The sequence below is a fragment of the Leuciscus leuciscus genome (genome assembly GCF_965113295.1).
Source record: "Leuciscus leuciscus genome assembly, chromosome: 11".
NCBI lineage: Eukaryota > Metazoa > Chordata > Actinopteri > Cypriniformes > Leuciscidae > Leuciscus > Leuciscus leuciscus.
The window spans coordinates 33385217-33406706 of NC_138735.1; the positions used below are offsets into that span (position 1 = coordinate 33385217).

A 21490-nucleotide genomic window follows, 5' to 3' on the forward strand; every position below is an offset into this window, starting at 1 on the left:
TCCGTTAACGTACGGAGCTCTGAAACACTGCCAGCGGGACATTAAACAGGAAGTGTCTGTCAGAGCTCAAAACGGGTTTTGCATGGGAACGCAAATAACTTTGCAAAGAAACGCAGAGTTTCTCGGGGGAACGCAAACGTTTCTCGAGGGAACGCAAGATTTGGAAAAAAAAATTCCCCCAAATACATTCAAATACATTTTGGTATAGTTTTTTTTTCACTAGGTATGTAAGATTTTTTAAAACAAAAGTCAATAGTAATGTTATCAAACTTTATTAGTAGGAGCATTCGTCCATTTTTATCCATTCAACAAGAGTCTTTTTCCAAGAGCTCATAAAGAGATGATACATACAGAGAGGAGTATATAAAGAGTGTTTTAGGCATTAAATAGAAAGGATTACGGAACTCTGTAGTTTACAAGTACAGAGTTTATAAAGGCTAATCATCATCATACCAGGTTACCAGCATCATGAGGCAGAAAACTCAAAGAGGACTCGTGTGTGTCAGCGCTCTGTAGATCATTCAGTAATGGCAGGTGTAGCAGAGGATGACACACTTTGTGGTGCGTCTATTTTCTCCAGTTTGACCTTTACACGTTTGTACTCTATTTGCCACTGCTCCTTGGAGAGAGAGGAAGGATTGACCTCCAGAAACCTGTAGGCATCTTTGTTCTGGAGCTGAAAGATGACAGATGCTTTTTTACAGTCTGCAGCAAAACTGCTCCAAGCCTGTGGAATTAAAACATATCAATCATCCCTCAGGTACAAATAAAGATAATAATAATAATAATAATAATAAGAAGAAGAAGAAGAATATCTTCCTGGAAATGTTCTTGTAATCATGTAAACATTAATTTTACCTCTGTGGCTTTTTTGATTGAATCAATAAATTCATCTTTTAGGATAAGGTCTTCGATAAGATCTTCTCCAGCAAAGGTCTTCTGTTCCAGGGAGACCAGCAACACACGAACTTTCACCCAGAAGTTTAGGAGCTCACCCAGAATGTCATGAATTTTTGTCAAGCTTTTCTGAACTTCAGATAGATAGATGGGGTCGGGTATGGACTCTGCAGAGGGGAAATAAAGGTTTCAACAAGCCACACGTTCACTCCTTGTCTTAAACTAGACTTGAATCTTGGCATAGTCTAAAGCATGACTTGTCATATAAGAATACTTAAAACATGAAAGAAAACAGACTCACTCCTGTCAGTACTGGCTCTGTCAACCTTCATCTGCCAATCAATGATCTGGAGTTGGATCTGCCACTGCTTCTGTTTCAGAGCGGTCTTATCAGCGATGAGGATATTCAGTTGAGCTGCAAGAGCCTTCAAATGTGCAACATGTTCAGGATCATGTGCTGCATCATAAATGCTTTTAACAATTGGCCCGATGCATGGAACGACTGCAGCGAAGATGCCGAGGCATCTACTTTTTTGAGTTATGGATTTGGCAAATTCTTGAATCTCGTGGTTTTTGCTGTTTAGCTTTTTCTCAGTTTCATGAAGCTCTGCTGTGGTTTCCTGGAGTTCAGATTTCATATAATTCAGGGCTTTTTCAGTCTGCTTCAACTCTTGGTCTTGTTCTGTAATCTTTTTATCTGTATCTTCTTTTTCCTGGTAAACATTACTGGCGGCCAATACTACATCTTCAACGTGTGAAACAAACCTATACAATGATGAAGAAATGTTGCTGTGAAATTAGCATTTTATAACAATGGGCTGTGTAACTAGCTTAAAAGTTTATCTTAAAATATGTTCATACTTTTGCCTGATTGTAGCAGTTGCATGTAGAAGAATAATTCAATTGTTCAAGGTATTTTTCATGAGGAAAATATTCTTACCTATCCACTATCTTTTCCACATTAGTGATAATGTCTGTGATCCAGGCTCGTGCATTTCCTAAGGATTTGACTGCCAAAATCGGCTTATTTTTCTCCACAGCTGTCATCAACATGGGAAACAGCGACTTAACCAGGTTTTCACTGGTCAAAATACACTAGAATTAAGAGACAAGTATCTTAGACCTTAAAAACCGACAGTCACACTGATGTGGCAAAACCTTCAGAACTCTTATTGCCTGTTGTCAGGGTGTGGTGCAGGCAGAAGGCGGCGAAGAGGCACAGAGCTCCAGTTGGCTTTATGAACAGCTTCCACTACTTCCTGAACATCAGCCAGCTCCTTTGTTTCCTGTCTGCCATTATTGGACAAACTGATTAATCCAGGTGTGTCTGATTATTGTTGGTGTGATTACTGAGGTCAGGCACACCTGGATTAATCAGTTTCTCCAATAATAGCAGACAGGAAACAAAGGAGCTGGCTGAAGTTCAGGAAGTAGTGCAGCTGTGCATAAAGCCAATTCAAACGTTTTACTACAATAATACAATTCTTAACAGAGGCAAGCAGGAACACACACTCTAAATACAACTTACAAAGGACAATGAACAAGGCAAAACACAGGGCTTAAATACATGGGGAAACAGATCAGGGAAATGAGACACAGCTAACAAGACTAACGAGGTAGCAGGTGAGACAGATGAACTAATAATGACACATGATATGATGACAGGTAGACAAATCCAAACTAAACAGAACACAACTGTGTCATTACTCCCCCCTCCCGGTAGGCGCGTCCTCGTGCCGTAGAAGACCAACTGTGGGCGGAGGGAGGGGACTTAGGAGAAGGACGAAGAGCAGGTGAAGACATACAGAAGACAGGGGGGACCAGGGTGGTGCAGACGGCCAGGGCGGAGTCGACGGAGGGAGGAGCCATGGTGGAGGCAGGGCTGATGACTCCAGGAGGGCCGACTGACGGGAGCGGAGCAGGTGGGACAGGAGACTAGGGTGGAACCGAAGAGCCGACGCACCAGGGTGACACTGAGGTCCCGGCAGGACACGGCGAAGCTGGCGGCTCTGGCGACTGAAGCGCAGACGGGGACCCCGAAGGACGCGGTGCCGCCGAAGCGGCCGAAGCCGAAGCGGCCGAAGCGACCGAAGACCCAGGTGGAGCTGGAGGGAGTGAGGAGCTCAACTGAGCCTGAGGGACGAAGTGACGAGGCGAAGCCAGGGGGGTAGTCCCAGTGCGAGGGCGGGTCGATGAGGGACCAAGGCAGAGCCGGTGGATTGAGGATCCATGGTGGAGCTGAGGGCGGTTGGAGCCAAGGCTGCGTCAATGGCTCGACGGGCTGAGGTGGAGTCCAGGTAGCGGAGGTGGGAGGTGGAGACCGGGGATCCTCCGACCCTGATGGAGCTGGTGACAGGCAGACCAATGGCGACTCCAGGGCTCCGGGCTGGACGGGACCAGCGGTGAAGAAGTCTCTGGGCTGGACGGGACCAGCGGTGAAGAAGTCTCTGGGCTGGACGGGACCAGCGGTGAAGAAGGCTCAGCGGGCATGACGTTTACAGTCTCTGGCTCAACGGGCATTACATTTAAAGTCTCTGGTTCAGCGGGCATTACATGTACAGTCTCTGGCTCGGTGGGCATTACGTAATGCTCAGGCTCGGCAGGACTGACGTGAAATGCAGGCTTGGCAGGACTGACGTGTGCGGGCTCGGCGGGCAAGACGTGAAGATCAGGCTGGTCAGGCAGGATGTGAAGATTCCCTGGCTCTGGCTGTGCTCTGGATCGGGGCACGACGCTCTCCAGACACCGGATGACAGTTAGAGCTTAGATTCTCTGCCCGAGCCCGAGCCCGAGCCCGGACTCGACCCGACCCGACCCGCGGGCCGGGCCGGGCCGGGCCGGGCCGATATTGCCCGCCACTGTCCTCGGGCCGGGTCGGGTCGGGCCCTTGATAAAGCACGTCACGTGTCATGCGCAGCGTCTCGTCCACTCGCAGTCTCGCACGCGTGACGCAACACACCTGCTGTGCGTGCTGTAGCCTACTATTCTGTAGCTTAAGTGCTTGAAGAAGCAAAGAAAAAAATTAAAACAGGAGAATTAACTTTGAGCAAGTTTGGAGGAAAATCGGAGGTATGGAAAGTGGAAACATTTTAAACTAGTCGTGGGGAGTGACAACATATGTGTTGTTGGCTTTGTTCTCGTGCAGTAAATGCGGCACGCTGCTCGCCCATGACAGCAAAAAAAAAAAAACGGGGACTTCGACGATGAACAGACACATGAAGTGTGTCTTGCCTTGACAGAAATTTTGATAGTCAGCCTCAGCCCTCGATGTCCTCTTTTTGTTACTTTTCCGATCCATTCAATTATTTCTGAATAAACAAACAACGCAATTTACATGCTTCTTCCTTGTCGCATTATTCATTAAGATAATAATTAATAAATGCACGCACAGTTATGAATGTGATAAATGTTACAGATATGTTTTACTATGCACAAACAAATGCCTTTCAATATGTGCAAAATTCAGAATTAAATGAATGTGCTGCAATTTGTTCAAAAAGAGAGTCTGTAGTAGCCTACGTGTTTTAGCCATTGAATAAGCACATTTAGTTTCAAGTTTGTTAAGTTTTGTTTTGAAGAAAGCTTTTCTTTAAAGTGAATTTCGTTTAGTATAAATTGTATTTTAATTGTAATAATTTTTTTTACAATTACAATTGCCTAGATTTAATAAAAAGCATTTTACCAGACATCACGACATGGAGTCGCGGGCGCGCCACGGTCACTTACACCATTTGAAACTCGCGCTGTCACCGAATTTAAAAATGCACATCTTGCTTGTTGCTCACAAATATTATGTTGAAATAACAATATGTTGAAGTAACATTATAAATAATAATTATTCTTTAAGAATATTTGATTGAATGCTGAATGTTGTGCTTGTCCAATTTAATAAAATTAAAACTTTAATTGTGATAATTAAAATAATCGAATATTTAATATTGAGTGGCCAATTTTTGCTCATTTATTAATAGTATTTATATAATATATATAACTGCGCAGCTCCCCCCTGTAGCCTAAATGATCTAGCGCAGCAGCACCTGCATTAAAAAAATTATATCGCCGCCCCTGGTTATAACGGCCCACATATTAAAAATGGTCGGGTTTAAATCGGGCTCGGGCTCATAATTACAGTGAACGTGTCGGGCCGGGCCGGGCTCGGACACAACGGGCTCGGGTAGGGTCGGGCTTGATTTGTTGGGCACGATCTAAGCTCTAATGACAGTCTCCCTCCAGTCCAGTCCGGTGGTGTCTGGGAGGTCGATGTTAGGGGTGTGAAAATGTATAATTTCTACGATGCATCGCGATGCAGACGAGGACAATTCAGTATGGGTTCAGTAATAGACCATAACCGATTATAATGTACTGACACTTTTCTGACGTCATGCTTTGTCCCGGTAGCATACAATGGCAGAGGGAGGCGAGACGCGAGTGCGAGAAAATAAAAATGCTCCAACTACTTTAAAAGCCTACATCTGGGCACATTTTGGCTTTTATAAACAACCTGGTAAGCACGACCCGCAGAAGACGTGCTGTGTGTGCTCATTTCACTTGATAAACCACATTAGCCGCTTTCACCCCGAGATGTTAAAGCCGCCTTTCCACTGCGCACGACATTCGCATTCGATTGTCGCATTTCGCCCCCTGGTGTCAGTCGCACGGAACTTTGAAATTGGTCGTGAAGCAACCGTTATTACCCTCGGCTATTCACAATGGTAAAATGAATGATGTTAATGAATGTAATGCATGCATGAATATATCCACACAAAACGAATGACCCTCAATACATCTAATATAAAAAACAGTCGATTTTATAGAGCTAATCAATATAAATATTGATTTAATAATGATACAAATATTTTTTCAGCCATAATTATTAATAACCGTCATTTTGCAGGAATAGCGTTTACATTAAAGTATTAAAATATTGGTAATTCTAGCTTCGCGCTCATAGTTTTGATTATAATACATCACATCCGGTCGACCGGTCGCATACGGTCTAGCCGCAGAAGTTCAGATATTTCAACGCATCCGAAGCTCAAATCGGATCCGAATTTTCCGCATACGCATATGATCGGAACTCCCCGCAGCTCCCGTACGACTCTCCATTGGAAATGAATGACTTCCGGTCCGACGGCTGTCGTTTGTCGTTTGCAGTGGAAAGGCGGCTTAATGGCTGCTGCTAGAGAGGCGCGGATGAGCTCCAACGCCGAATACGCAGCCAAAAATAAATCATCCACCCGCCCCAATAATTTTCTCTGATTTATGTATCTGCACCTGATGGTCAAATTACAAATATTCTGTGTTGTTACGCGTGATAATAAATGGATGATCGTCACCTTCAACATCGGATTCGGCAACGGTAGATGCGTGCATCTTTAATGGTAACATAATACACTGATTAATGAGCGCTGCTTTTAAATGAACATTTCTTTAAAACAAAATTTATTTGACAGATTTTCCTTTTCTTAAAGGTGCAGTGTGTAATTTTTAGCGGCATCTAGTGGTGAGGTTTGCGGATTGCAAACAGTCTGTCACTCACAGCCTATCCCTCAAATTGCAAACTCGAATGAGAGGCTACGGTGGCCGACGTAGGATCGGAAGATGTCGTCGTCTGAGTCAGCAGAGAGTAGCAAGTCAAGCAATGAGGTTTCTTTATATTATATTTTATACTAAATTATATTTACTTAATTATTCAGTAAAACTACGTTATTGCGATTGTTATTTTTACTTGTTTATCATTGTGTTAGTCTTTTATTCACTGACTTTACCATAGCCTGTTTCCATGCAAGTTGGTATAAGATAAGAGCTATGGTTAAGAGCAGCTAGGTAAGAGGAAATAGCTAATGTTACGATGTCCGAGGCTTCATTCAGACAGCATGTTTTTCTCCACGTTTGCAGAGTCAGGGGCAACCTGAGTATTCTGCTGCGTCTTTTTCTGCTGCTTCTCATTCAAGTTAGTGATGAAACGCGCTCTGTAGCGCTGTCTGTTCGCTGTCGGCTACGGTACAAACATGACGTCATGATATGTCGACCTTCATAGAAGGGGTGCCCGCGGTTATGTAAATTACTCATTCTAAGGTAATAAAAACATAATGGTTCATTAAGTAAGGTCTTTATACACCACTGAAAACATAGTTATGGATCTTATATTGCATATCTGTCAATAGTTCTCAGAAATATCACACATTGCATCTTTATTGTCATAAACAAGCTTTACTCCCTTGAAACTTAAACTGTTTCTGTCACTGCGAATTCCCGAACAGGCGAGCACAGACATGCGCGCGCACATCACTTTTGTTTTGAAGTAAAATTTTAAATTGAGGATGCGGTGCATCACGATGCATTGTGATATCGAATTGAACTGAATTGATGACATGATAATCGTAATCGAATTGTGAGACCAGTGGATCTCTGTTCACACCCCTAGTCGATGTGCTGGTTGAATGTGACCCCGATCCGGAATAAGGTGCTCAGGCTCAGGTCTTCGAGGGTGCTGGTGACAGCAATACACAAAAAGTCCTCCAAAAGAAAATACATTTTGGCTCTCTTGAGCAAGGAGGATGATTCTTGCCCTATCCTCCATGTTGGGCGCTCCGTTGCTCTGTCAGAGTGTGGTGGAGGCAGAAGAAGGCAAAGAGGCACAGAGCTCCAATTCAAACGTTTTACTACAATAATACAATTCTTAACAGAGGCAGAAAGGAACACACACACACTCTAAATACATCTTACAACGGACAATGAACAAGGCAAAACACAGGGCTTAAATACATTGGGGAAACAGATCAGGGACACGAGACACACACAGCTGACAAGACTAACAAGGATAGGTGAGATAGATGAACTAATAATGACACGTGACATGATGACAGGTAGATAAGTCCAAACTAATCAGAACACAACTGTGACACCTGTATTTGTCCTGTAAATCTGTCTGTTCCCAGCAAACATTTGGACGTTTAATGACCGTTGAAAAGACGTCCGTCCGAGACGTCCCGTCATGGTTGAAAAATAGTTCCAAAATGAAAGTTGAACCGACGTGTTTGACGTCGTCTGGCCGTGAATTCCACGTCTTTTCTGCGCGTCCCTGGACGTCTATATGGGTTTATTTTTTAGTTCTTCTGGATGTTTATAAGATAGGCCTATAGGTTATATAATCCTGCATATAAAATAATCACACCCATATTGTGTAACATCGTGAAAGGCAATCATTTAGGCTATTTTTACACATCTTAACTTGACAAAGGTTCTAAAAAGGTCCAAAATCGGTCCGGTCAGACCTGGACGTCTATAAAACCGTTTAATCACGTGTACATCAACACATTATTTGTGGACAAAAGCAAAAAAATGCTATAATTTAGCACAACATTTTATTGTGAAAATTACATTTGAAATGTCTTCCAGTTGTTAAACAGCTACTATTCAAAAAAGATAATAGAAATAGTACAATGTGGTAAATTCTGTGGTAATGGCATTTTCTCTAACAGTTTCACATTAAGGTTAAGCAGACATTAATCAAACCAGAATATAGCAAAAGTACAGAAACAGTCAACACATTCTATTTTTAGAGTCTTTCTATAATATGCCATCATTGATGAATAGAAGTCAGAGCTGTGGCAGTACTAAGTTTCAGTTACTTACAGTCTTGCATTACTGTTAAACAGCCATAAATAAAAGTTTTTAGAGTCTATGAAGTTTGTTTATGGCTTTATGGTTTTTGTTTTGTTTATGGCTCATTTTTTAAATCCACCACCCTCAGCTGTTCCTGGAGCGTTCTTCAGGTGTTCCTCCACTGCTGCAATAATGTCTGAATCTAGCATTTGGGCTCCACCTCATCACAGCATCTGAGGAAAGAGAATATGGTTTAAAAGAAAAAGAAAAAAAAAGGCTAATTTCTAGGTAAATGACGTACTTTTTTTTTTTTTATGTCGGAAATGAACTATGTTATTGTACTGAATAAACGGTCCGTGGAGCACAAACGAGTTGCGCAGTTTCGTTCCGCTTTCATTTTTTATTTTATTTTTACCATTCGCTGCTGGGCAATGTTGCGGTAGCGCGACCTATAACAAAATGTGGTCTCACCGGCAGAAAAAATTAGCCTGGTTCTACCAGACTCTCGTACATAAATGTAAAATTAAATTAAATTAAATTTGTACAGAGAGTCTGGCCCCTCTCCATTGACAAGCGTTAACTTCATTGAAGGCGGGTACTCTGTTGAAGCAGAGAATGTCTAATTTACATTTATAATACAAAATGTACTTACCCAACAGCAGATTTTAGTAATTCGGCAACACATCAATGCACCCTCAAATCCTGCTCGCCTCGTGGTTGTAGAAAAACTGGAAAATGGCTATGTTTTCGCTTTATCGCGAGATAATATATCATATCGTGGGATTTTGCAATATCGCGAGATTTGCTACAACATCCCGGTGGCACAGTTTTGACATGTAAAGCAGTGTACGTCTTTTCAGAACCTCTTAAAACTACTTGGGGCACTTAAATTCATTATTGCAGTATCAACCAAGGTGTATGTATAATACTTTTGCATATTTCATAAGGATTTCATAGAGGGTCATGATGGACTATAAATGCACGTGTAAAGGACGTCACCTACTGGACGTCCACTTAAAACGACTAAAATGCCGTGGCTTTGCAATCAATTAACCACACTGGGCACTTTGTGATTATAGTTTATTTAAACAAGATAAAGTAAATATATTTACTTTGTATACAAATCGAGTATTTCATAAAGATAATTCCTGTTTTTTTTTTTTCTGTCTTGCTTGACAAGACGTGTAAAGGACGTCAGTGGACGTCTATTCACAGCCTGACTAGACGTGTAAAAGACCTCTTAAAAACTACTTGGGCAATTAAATTAATTATTGCAGTATTAACCATGCAAGGATTAAGCACAGCTTTTGCATATTTCACAAGGATTTCATAGAGGGTCATGAATGCACGTGTAAAAGACGTCGCCAGGTGACGTCCTCTCACCCGATACACTATGTATTGAAGTACACTTACCCAGCAAACATTGGTCCGACGGCAACGTCGTGTCCCTGGCCAAAAATAGTCGCGGTAGGACGGCATAAATCGGTAAAAATATGTAGCACAGAACATTTCCTAAAAATGCATTCAGATACATTTGTACATGTCTACAGTTCTCTGGGGTTGCATGTATAATTGTTATTTTGACTTTTAGCTAAGTGTACTTCAATATATAGTGTATCGGGTGAAAGGACGTCACCTGGCGACGTCTTTTACACGTGCATTCATGACCCTCTATGAAATCCTTGTGAAATATGCAAAAGCTGTGCTTAATCATTGCATGGTTAATACTGCAATAATTAATTTAATTGCCCAAGTAGTTTTTAAGAGGTTGTGACGTCCACTGACGTCCTTTACACGTCTTGTCAAGCAAGACAGAAAAAAAAACAAGGAATTATCTTTATGAAATACACGATTTGTATACAAAGTAAATATATTTACTTTATCTTGTTTAAATAAATTATAATCACAAAGTGCCCAGTGTGGTTAATTGATTGCAAAGCCACGGCATTTTAGTCGTTTTAAGTGGACGTCCAGTAGGTGACGTCCTTTACACGTGCATTTATAGTCCATCATGACCCTCTATGAAATCCTTATGAAATATGCAAAAGTATTATACATACACCTTGGTTGATACTGCAATAATGAATTTAAGTGCCCCAAGTAGTTTTAAGAGGTTCTGAAAAGACGTACACTGCTTTACATGTCAAAACTGTGCCACCGGGATGTTGTAGCAAATCTCGCGATATTGCAAAATCCCACGATATGATATATTATCTCGCGATAAAGCGATAACGTAGCCATTTTCCAGTTTTTCTACAACCACGAGGCGAGCAGGATTTGAGGGTGCATTGATGTGTTGCCGAATTACAAAAAATCTGCTGTTGGGTAAGTACATTTTGTATTATAAATGTAAATTAGACATTCTCTGCTTCAACAGAGTACCCGCCTTCAATGAAGTTAACGCTTGTCAATGGAGAGGGGCCAGACTCTCTGTACAAATTTTATTAAATTTTACATTTATGTACGAGAGTCTGGTAGAACCAGGCTAATTTTTTCTGCCGGTGAGACCACATTTTGTTATAGGTCGCGCTACCGCAACATTGCCCAGCAGCGAATGGTAAAAAAATAAATAAAAATGAAAGCGGAACGAAACTGCGCAACTCGTTTGTGCTCCACGGACCGTTTATTCAGTACAATAACATGGTTATTTTCCGACATTAAAAAAAAAAAAAAAAAAGTAGGCTACGTAATTTACCTAGAAATTAGCCTTTTTTCCTTTTTTCTTTTTTAAACCATATTCTCTTTCCTCAGATGCTGTGATGAGGTGGAGCCCAAATGCTAGATTCAGACATTATTGCAGCAGTGGAGGAACACCTGAAGAACGCTCCAGGAACAGCTGAGGGTGGTGGATTTAAAAAATGAGCCATAAACAAAACAAAAACCATAAAGCCATAAACAAACTTCATAGACTCTAAAAACTTTTATTTATGGCTGTTTAACAGTAATGCAAGACTGTAAGTAACTGAAACTTAGTACTGCCACAGCTCTGACTTCTATTCATCAATGATGGCATATTATAGAAAGACTCTAAAAATAGAATGCGTTGACTGTTTCTGTACTTTTGCTATATTCTGGTTTGATTAATGTCTGCTTAACCTTAATGTGAAACTGTAAAATGCCATTACCACAGAATTTACCACATTGTACTATTTCTATTATATTTTTTGAATAGTAGCTGTTTAACAACTGGAAGACATTTCAAATGTAATTTTCACAATAAAATGTTGTGCTAAATTATAGCACTATTTTTTGCTTTTGTCCAGAAATAATGTGTTGATGTACACGTGATTAAACGGTTTTATAGACGTCCAGGTCTGACCGGACCGATTTTGGACCTTTTTAAAACCCTTTGTCAAGTTCAGATGTGTAAAAATAGCCTAAATGATTGCCTTTTTACGATGTTACACAATATGGGTGTGATTATTTTATATGCAGGATTATATATATATAGGCCTATCTTATAAACATCCAGAAGAACAAAAAAAAATAAACCCATTTAGACGTCCAGGGACGCGCAGAAAAGACGTGGAATTCACGGCCAGAAAAGACGTGGAATTCACGGCCAGACGACGTCAAACACGTCGGTTCAATTTTCATTTTGGAACTATTTTTCAACCATGACGGGACGTCTCGGACGGACGTCTTTTCAACGGTCATTAAACGTCCAAATGTTTGCTGGGTAGCTAAAAGTCAAAATAACAATTATACATGCAACCCCAGAGAACAGTAGACATGTACAAATGAATCTGAATGTATTTTTAGGAAATGTTCTGTGTTACATATTTTTACCGATTAATGCCGTCCTACCGCGACTATTTTTGGCCAGGGACACGACGTTGCCGTCGGACCAATGTTTGCTGGGTTCATAATGCTGCTGCATTAACCGTTGTTATTATAATTTAGGTTAAAGGGATAGTTCACCCAAAAATGAAAATTCTATCATTGTTTACTCACCCTCAAGTTGTTCCAAACCTGTATGAGTTTCTTTGTTCTGCTGAACACAAAGGAAGATATTTGGAAGAATGTTTGTAATCAACAGATCTCGATCCCCATTGACTTCCATAGTAGGAAAAAAATATACTATGGTGGTAGTCAATGGGGACCGAGATCTGTTTGGTTACAAACATTCTTCCAAATATCTTCCTTTGTGTTCAGCAGAACAAAGAAACTCATACAGGTTTGGAACAACTTGAGGGTGAGTAAACAATGATAGAATTTTCATTTTGGGTGAACTATCCCTTTAACAGTTTTAAAAATGTAAGAATTGCATTTAAAATGTATAAGAAGCATATCCAACCAAGATTATGAGTACAAACTCTTAGGTTATAAAAGAGATTTTACCTTAGATTTTTCATGGCTCACATTATGATATTATGACACCAGGGAGAGACTCTCATAGCAGTTTAGCTCAGATTAATCTCTAGCTAAAAGACGGACTATATGACATGCTACTTACTACAGACCCTTCATGTTTGGTGAGTTGATACACTTTCACCTTTTTTCTTTCTAGGAGACAAGATAATGAAATCAAGAGAAATCTGAAACTGTACTTTCAACATGGCTTTATCAGAAGAGCCGAACAGAAGCTGGGTTTCCACAGCGCGACTCCTGATGTTTTTCTCCAGGCCGGTAAACTTGCCCAGGCACAGGTAAGAGAGATGGTAGAGAAGCGCTGTCTTTTGGGCAACAGGGAGAAGATCTTGTACAAACGCCGGGCTCAATGGGGACACAGCCACTGGTGAAAAAAACACATTGTATATTTTTAAAGACTGAAAAGATCACATTGATGGCTGGTATTGTATTCAAATCGGTTTGATGAAATAAGATAATACTTGCTTTTGCTATCAGCCATCCTTAGTAGGTTTACACAAAAATGTGTGCAATGATTTTCTCCTACAATGTACTGAAAGCAGAACAGATGTCTCAGAAAATACAATATGTAACTGGAAGGATATCTGACAATTATTATACAAATGTTACATGAAACTGACTTACCTTTGTTTTAGTAAGTGATATGGACAATGTATCTGGTTCTTTTATACTAAAGCTATGACCATCCTGCCTCCACCCTCTCAGAGAAGGACTTCCAAAGAAACTGAAATTTAACTTATGTCTTTATTTAAGAGAAAGGACCACAGGTGCTTAGGAAACTATAGGCCTAGTTCTCGCCCTGGAGAACGCAGGACAGGAGGCAGGAATCAGTCCGAACACTTTACTGAACTTTCTTCTACTTTCACATTACAGGGCAGATTTGAATATAGTAGTTGCCTCTTAGCTTATATTGATGGAAATGGTTGGTTTACATTATGTATTTGAATGTATTTGTGTCGCTGCAAATAAACAAAACAGTAATAAATGTTACATATACTGTATAAAGCAGCATTATTGATGAAGTCTATCAGCTTAACATTATATCTAACACAATACACCAGCGTAACCAGGTGACTAATAACTTGTGAGTCACCATTCCTTAACGTAATCTGTACAGATAATGATATATCTGTTTGAATAATACAAGCGCAACACATATATATATATATATATATATATATATATATCGATCTTAAACAAGTATTGCGTAAAATGAAACTCACTTTTCTCATAAGGACGTACACAGTTGATTTTCAACACAACCACTGCACCGCGACTTCTGGAACAGTCTTACTGTGGAGAGCACAGCTGTTTAGCACCCATATCACCCTGTAGCCCAAGACTTGTTGCCCACTGAAGCTAAGCAGGGTTGATCCTGGTTAGTACCTGGATGGGAGACTCCTCAGGTTGCTGCTGGAAGAGGTGTTAGTGAGGCCAGCAGGGGGCGCTCACCCTGTGGTCTGTGTGGGTCCTAACCATAGATATTAAAGGCTAGATGTCTTAAGGCGGAGTCACTTCCGGCATCACCGGTGGCCATCTTACCACAGGGCTCTGTGAATTAAGGTGAGTGATCAGCACGCACACAAATCCTCTTATCTCGCTGAAATCTTGACGGATTTACAAACGGTTTGGTTTCTTACAAACGTTATTAACGTGGCTATAATTCTGAATGCTTAAACATTTTGAACATAATTATTCATATGTATGCAGTGTAATAGCTACATCTCTGACGTTTAGAACAAACCAAACCGTTTGAAAATCGGTCGAAAATTGAGCAAGTTATGGTTATTTAAAAGTGCATGCACCATGTTACGAGTGAGCGAGCTGCCTGTGGTAAGATGGCCGCCATGTGCGGACGTCGACCTCCATTGGCCAGCAGCGCGCACGAGACATCTAGCCTTTATATGATATCTATGGTCCTAACGCCCCAAGGGGACACTATACTGTCACCGTCCTTCAGGTGAGACGTAAAAGCGAGGTCCTGACTCTCTGTGGTCATTAAAAATCCCATGGCGTGTAACCCCGGTGTCCTGGCCACATTCCAGCCACTGGCCCTTACCAATCATGGCCTCCTAATTATCCCCTTACATTGAATTGGCTCTATCACTCTCTCTCCTCTGTCCACCTATAGCTGCTGTGTGGTGAGCACACTGGCGCCGCTGTCCTGTGGCTGCCGTCGCATCATCCAGTGAATGCTCACACTGGTGGTGTGAAGGAGAGACCCCTGATATGATTATAAAGCGCTTTGGGTGTACAGTAGTACATATGAAAGCGCTATATTAAAGATATTTCTCGTATCATTTATACGCCAAAATGAGTTTTTGCATACATATGATACGCAGTTTTCGCGTGTAATATGCACACCCTCCTCACCCCTAATCCTACCCAAGGGGTTTACAGTGCATATCATTTGAACGCAATAAATTGGCGTATAAATGATATGAGAAATATAATTTGTGCAGCTATAGATACGTACTTTCATGAGGGCTCATTCTATTCTATTCTTCTTCTATTCTTGATATCATGTGCATTCCTCTGGCAGGCTAACGTGGCTTAAAGCTACAATATGCAAGTTTTTTTTGCCGCTAGAGGGCGCTGCATCCAAACAACAACAACGGCGTAGCCCATGGAATGATGTCGTTTTAAACTCCACCGTGAATGTAAATCAGTCAGACGGGAATCGAAAAATCATGTTAATGGATGAGGCTAAGTTCTGTTTTTATAATGACATGCTTTTTGTGGCGAGGGGGGCGTGGTTCAGCGCGGTCTGTAATGGGAGAGAGAAGAGACGAGCGGGACACAAGTAGGTCAAGTGCAAATGACGAACACCTGTGTCTTATTGCAGTGATCAGCGTGGAGAGACGCTTATAAGCCGCGCTGGAACGAGAGAGAGACTGAAGAGAAAATTGGACGCAGAGAAAGAAAACCGGTGGATCCAAGCTCGCATTTTTTAACTGTTTTATATCGTCGCGGTTGCCACGGTGAATGCGCGTTGTGCACGACTTTGGTTTGTTTTGCTTTATTTTAATAAAGTACGAGTCCCAGTCACGCGACCCCTGTCTTCTTCCTTCCTGACTCTTGAACCTCATCACACTTTTATTTCATTAAAATAAATTAACCGCAAGAAAAGTAAGGTTTAATACTACATTGGTTATCATAGATGTTACTGTATGTCGAATTCATTGTTGTGATAACGCCGCGCAGTTTTACGTGTTCTAAACAATTGTTGTAAAAGTACATTCGAACATACCCACATCATTTGCCAAAATACTGATTAATCTTTATGTATAACACATGCTATATTTATTTACATGGCCATAAACACCAGACGTGATAAACAATGTCAATAAACTAAACACAAATCTAAAGCAATAATACTTCCCTTACATAAACATAACTATTACCGAATGCTACATTTGGAAAATATAACATTAAATGATGTTTTATTAACAAGGTTCGGGAGGAGCACGTTCAGATAATTAACACAAGTGGAGAGCACTCAGCAATCAGTGGTAAGAGGTGTATATATACTCAGCAGTCTCACCTCATTCCATTGACAGTTTTGCAGCACACACTGCAGGAGCTCAGTTTCTCCAGGTAAGTTTATCCACTGCTGCAGCAGTGATGTCTTCTCTGGTCCTGGAGGAGCTCAATTTCTCCGGCTAAGTTTTCTCTAATATTGCAAAAGTGATGTCTCCTCCGCTCCCACTAGAGCTGTTTCTCTGGCTGATGTCTCCACTGCCGCAGCAGTGATGTCTCCTCCGCTCCCACTAGTGATGTCTCCTATACTCCAGCAGGAGCTCTTTTACTCTGGCTAATCTTCTCCACTGTCACAGCAGTGATGTCTCCTATACTCCAGCAGGAGCTCTTTTACTCTGTCTAATCTTCTCCACTGCTGCAGCAGTGATGTCTCCTATACTCCAGCAGGAGCTCTTTTACTCTGGCTAATCTTCTCCACTGCCGCAGCAGTGATGTCTCCTATACTCCAGCAGGAGCTCTTTTACTCTGTCTAATCTTCTCCACTGCTGCAGCAGTGATGTCTCCTATACTCCAGCAGGAGCTCTTTTACTCTGGCTAATCTTCTCCACTGTCACAGCAGTGATGTCTCCTATACTCCAGCAGGAGCTCTTTTACTCTGGCTAATCTTCTCCACTGCCGCAGCAGTGATGTCTCCTATACTCCAGCAGGAGCTCTTTTACTCTGTCTAATCTTCTCCACTGTCGCAGCAGTGATGTCTCCTATACTCCAGCAGGAGCTCTTTTACTCTGGCTAATCTTCTCCACTGTCACAGCAGTGATGTCTCCTATACTCCAGCAGGAGCTCTTTTACTCTGTCTAATCTTCTCCACTGTCACAGCAGTGATGTCTCCTATACTCCAGCAGGAGCTCTTTTACTCTGGCTAATCTTCTCCACTGTCACAGCAGTGATGTCTCCTATACTCCAGCAGGAGCTCTTTTACTCTGTCTAATCTTCTCCACTGTCACAGCAGTGATGTCTCCTATACTCCAGCAGGAGCTCTTTTACTCTGGCTAATCTTCTCCACTGTCACAGCAGTGATGTCTCCTATACTCCAGCAGGAGCTCTTTTACTCTGTCTAATCTTCTCCACTGCCGCAGCAGTGATGTCTCCTATACTCCAGCAGGAGCTCTTTTACTCTGGCTAATCTTCTCCACTGTCACAGCAGTGATGTCTCCTATACTCCAGCAGGAGCTCTTTTACTCTGTCTAATCTTCTCCACTGCCGCAGCAGTGATGTCTCCTATACTCCAACAGGAGCTCTTTTACTCTGTCTAATCTTCTCCACTGCCGCAGCAGTGATGTCTCCTATGCTCCCACTGGAGCTCTTTTACTCTGGCTAATTTTTATACTGCCGCAGCAGTGATGTCTCTTCTGAAGTACTTCTCTAATCTCATCTTTCCTGTCTCCTCTTTCTGTCCAGTGAGCATTGGTCTCACAGCGGACGGAGTGAGAACTTTCCCGGTAGAGCACTTACGTTTTCTCTCTCATCCAGCGATGCAGTGTGAGAAAATCTCCCGGGCAAGCGCTCATTTTTTCCGCTTCCTCTTTCCGTCCAGGGAGCATTGGTCTCACAGTGGACGGAGTGAGAACTTTCCCGCGAGCATTTGGGCTTAGCGGAAAAGCACAAATCCTCCCGATCGGTCACTGTAAACTACAACCGCTCCTTGTTCGCAGACCAACAGGGGCCGTCAGTCCAGGCAGTGAGCCACCATTACGGGCCTCCCCGGTCAAGCATCCAGGCCCCTTCTTGAGATGCCAGCCAGCCAAACTCGGCACTCATTGGGGGGTCTTTAGTCCGGCGGCTGTCCTATGCTCTTTAGCCTTTGGGGGGAGTACTCTGGGTTCGGGCCGAACTCCGAGCTCGGAGCCCTCCCTCTGGACAGCACGCCAAATATGCATTAAACTTTACCCCTTCAAATTATATGTAAGTGTGAACTCATGAAATTATGTTTTATTAACAAGGTTCGGGAGGAGCACGTTCAGATAATTAACACAAGTGGAGAGCACTCAGCAATCAGTGGTGAGAGGTGTATATATACTCAGCAGTCTCACCTCATTCCATTGACAGTTTTGCAGCATCCCTCCACCACCCCTTCTCCACGCTTCTAGTCCTAAACACTTACATACTGGGGGAGTACTCTGGGTTCGGGCCGAACTCCGAGCTCGGAGCCCTCCCTCTGGACAGCACGCCAAATATGCGTCAAACTTTACCCCTTCAAATTATATGTAAGTTTGAACTCGTGAACTGCTTTGTCGACAGAACCAGCTGCAATCGGTATAGAATAATTGTGTTCAATAACGACTGCAAGAAACAAGCTAACGTTTGTTGCTTGATAGACGCTACAACTACAACTTCCGCATTTGTCCTGGACTCCACGCAGTACGAGCAGAAACCGAGGGTAACGCGGATATGACGCAATTGACCGGCGACTCCCATCTCTCCTGCTCTAACGCCCCGTTTCCTTGGTTAAAGGTCCCATGACATGCTACTTTTTGTAGGCTTTAATATAGGCCTTAGTGGTCCCTAGTACTATATCTGAAATCTTTTTTCAAAAATTCAGCCTCTGTGCAGAATTATAGCCAGTCCCAGAATGAGCTTCCTTCAGACGGGCCGTTTCGGTGTCTGTAGCCTTAAATGTTAATGAGGAGGAGAAAGGCGGCGCAAGGTGGAGGGTGGGTGTGGCCTTGACCATATTGCGCAACAACGGTATCATGCATGTTTACATTGGATATATTGCAATGGCACGAAGACACGCAGTCGTTCAAGCATTACGACCCAGATTGACCCAGAATCTGATCCAGATGGAGAAGCTGCAACTCAGCGGCTCCAGCAGGATGTTTCCGAATGGTTAGTTTAAAATATTATGTCTGGATACGGCACTTTATTCGGATGGTTTACAGTTATTATTATGTTAGCTAACGCTAACCTACTGTTGCCTTTTCATGAGAGATCTGTAACGTCTGTAATTTATCTTATTACGATTACATCAAGCTCTGCGATCTTGAAATGTGGATATCGCGCGTGCCAAATAACCAACAGGAAAACGGTTATCCAAATAACAAAGTGTACAACAATCGCGTTACAGTGTGTGTATTCACACACATAAACTGCATAGCTGCATAGCTAATGTTACAGCCACATTATACGTGTAACAATCCAGGTAACCATAAACAGTAAAGCAACACACTTATATATCATTAGTTGACTTACTTCGAGGTGTGTAGCTGAGCCAAAGAGAGTGATCCAGACTTTAGTTTCAGACGTTCAGCAAGCCCAGCTCTGTATTAACCCTTCAGTGTTCATTTGTACATCCAACTATTGAGCAATTATTATGCTTCGCTCGCTCAAAAGCCATGATATCTCTCGTGGACAAACTAAAATCGCGCGCGCGCATTTTCTCATGGGTGGAAAATATTCTCTGGGCGGGCAAAGAAGAGAAAGGGGAGGTAACATTTCCTCCTTATAACGTCATAAGGAGGAGATTCAAGATCAGCCTGATTAAGCCTCCATTTTCTCAAAGGCAGAGAAAGATAGCAAAAGCTCGATTTACACCAATTGAAATTTCTAGAAACTTGGGGACCATATACAGGCTAGGGGAACTCGTATTAATGTTAAAAAGTTCCTACCTCAGAAAGTGAAAATTTCATGTCATGGGACTTAAAATTGCAATTTTCTCACGAGTTGGAAACATTTGGGATATTGTAAGTAATCAACTTAACAAAATATATAACACTGGCCTTGAGATTATGGGATATTTTAATGTAAAATTCTTGCATATTGTACCTTGCATTAGACTGATCATTAAAAGAAATAAATGACATTATCAAACTCAGTAAACACCATACTAATAATGCATGCTACAGAAAAGCAGATGAGCACAAAATATGATGAAAGAAAGCAAATTTGTGTTCAGTTCAAATAAACCTGCTGCCTGTGTTTTATTAATTATAACGAATTGTGTGTGTTTTTCTTTTTTTTATAACTGTTGGTCCATTAAAGGGATGGTTCGGAGTAAAATCAACCTAGGCTCCTTTGCACCATGACCTCGAGCCAAACCAGAAGCCTTTTTTAATTTCTAAAGACAAGTATTTTTCTGTCTTATTTCAGCTATACAAAGACAGTTCAATAGCAATATAAAAGGCATTTATACATTTTCAACTGACCAGGACAAAGGAGATCCAGGAAGCTTTCACGGGAGGGCAAGCATGAAAGATCTTTTGAGTCAATGTTTGGCTCGAGGTCATGCATGGTGCAAAGAACCCTAGGTTGTTTTTACTCCGAACAATCACTTTAAGCCTCATTAAGCTTTTTCTAGGTTTTCTTTAGGAGGAAAATGCTTAAAGGAGAACTCCGGTCAATTTTAACATTGAGCTCATTTTTGTGTAAATTTGGAGTGCTGTCAATACAGAGAACAACGACAAAAATCGGTGTTGCCTACACCGAGTTATTCTATTTTTAAAATTTGCACCCTGTTGACTTCAATGGGGCAAGTACTAAACCTGCTTTTAGCCTCTTAACATCCTTGATGTGTCATTACAAGTGCACAGGTCATGTGAGTGATTCCTTCTGAGTGAACACGAGTGGATCTGACTGCAGTAGATGTGAAAGAAATGTATAAAAATGATGTTATTTAAGCCAGCGCAAATACCTTTGTTTACATCCTGTTTTTCGGTTGAAGTCCAAAGTAGTCGATTGCAGAGTTCACATGCATAGGTTTAATACCTATGATCACGCGCGTGAACTCGGCAATTGACTACTTTGGACTTCAACCGAAAAACAGGATGTAAACAAAGGTATTTGCGCTGGCTTAAATAACATCATTTTTATACATTTCTTTCACATCTACTGCAGTCAGATTCACCCGTGATCACTCAGAAGGAATCACTCACATTTTCTGTGCACTTGTAATGACACATCAAGGATGTTAAGAGGCTAAAAGCAGGTTTAGTACTTGCCCCATTGAAGTCAACAGGGTGCAAATTTTAAAAATAGAATAACTCGGTGTAGGCAACACCGATTTTTGTCGTTGTTATCTGTATTGACAGCACTCCAAATTTACACAAAAATGAGCTCAATGTTAAAATTGACCGGAGTT

The 21490-nt window shown here is 41.7% G+C and overlaps 1 protein-coding gene across 7 annotated transcripts in view; it reads right to left on the bottom strand.

Annotated features, from left to right (window-relative positions):
- Window positions 1–256: 256 nt before the first annotated feature.
- LOC309509814 (uncharacterized protein) overlaps window positions 257–21490 on the bottom strand; it is an 83055-nt gene continuing 61821 nt past the window's right edge. Inside the window, exons 3-10 of one of the 7 annotated variants that reach the window (XM_082184770.1) lie at window positions 14263–14427; window positions 14100–14169; window positions 13342–13408; window positions 13056–13240; window positions 1838–1992; window positions 1199–1662; window positions 859–1064; window positions 257–727 (exon numbers count right to left, since the gene is read on the bottom strand). In XM_082184770.1, coding sequence (XP_082040896.1) covers window positions 518–727; window positions 859–1064; window positions 1199–1662; window positions 1838–1992; window positions 13056–13240; window positions 13342–13408; window positions 14100–14108 — 1296 coding nt within the window. In that variant the 5' untranslated portion in view covers window positions 14109–14169; window positions 14263–14427 and the 3' untranslated portion in view covers window positions 257–517. Of the gene's footprint in view, window positions 728–858; window positions 1065–1198; window positions 1663–1837; window positions 1993–13055; window positions 13241–13341; window positions 13409–13500; window positions 14048–14099; window positions 20980–21490 lie in introns of those variants that run through there. The other 6 variants (XM_082184767.1, XM_082184768.1, XM_082184769.1 and 3 more) reach the window with 6 other exon arrangements.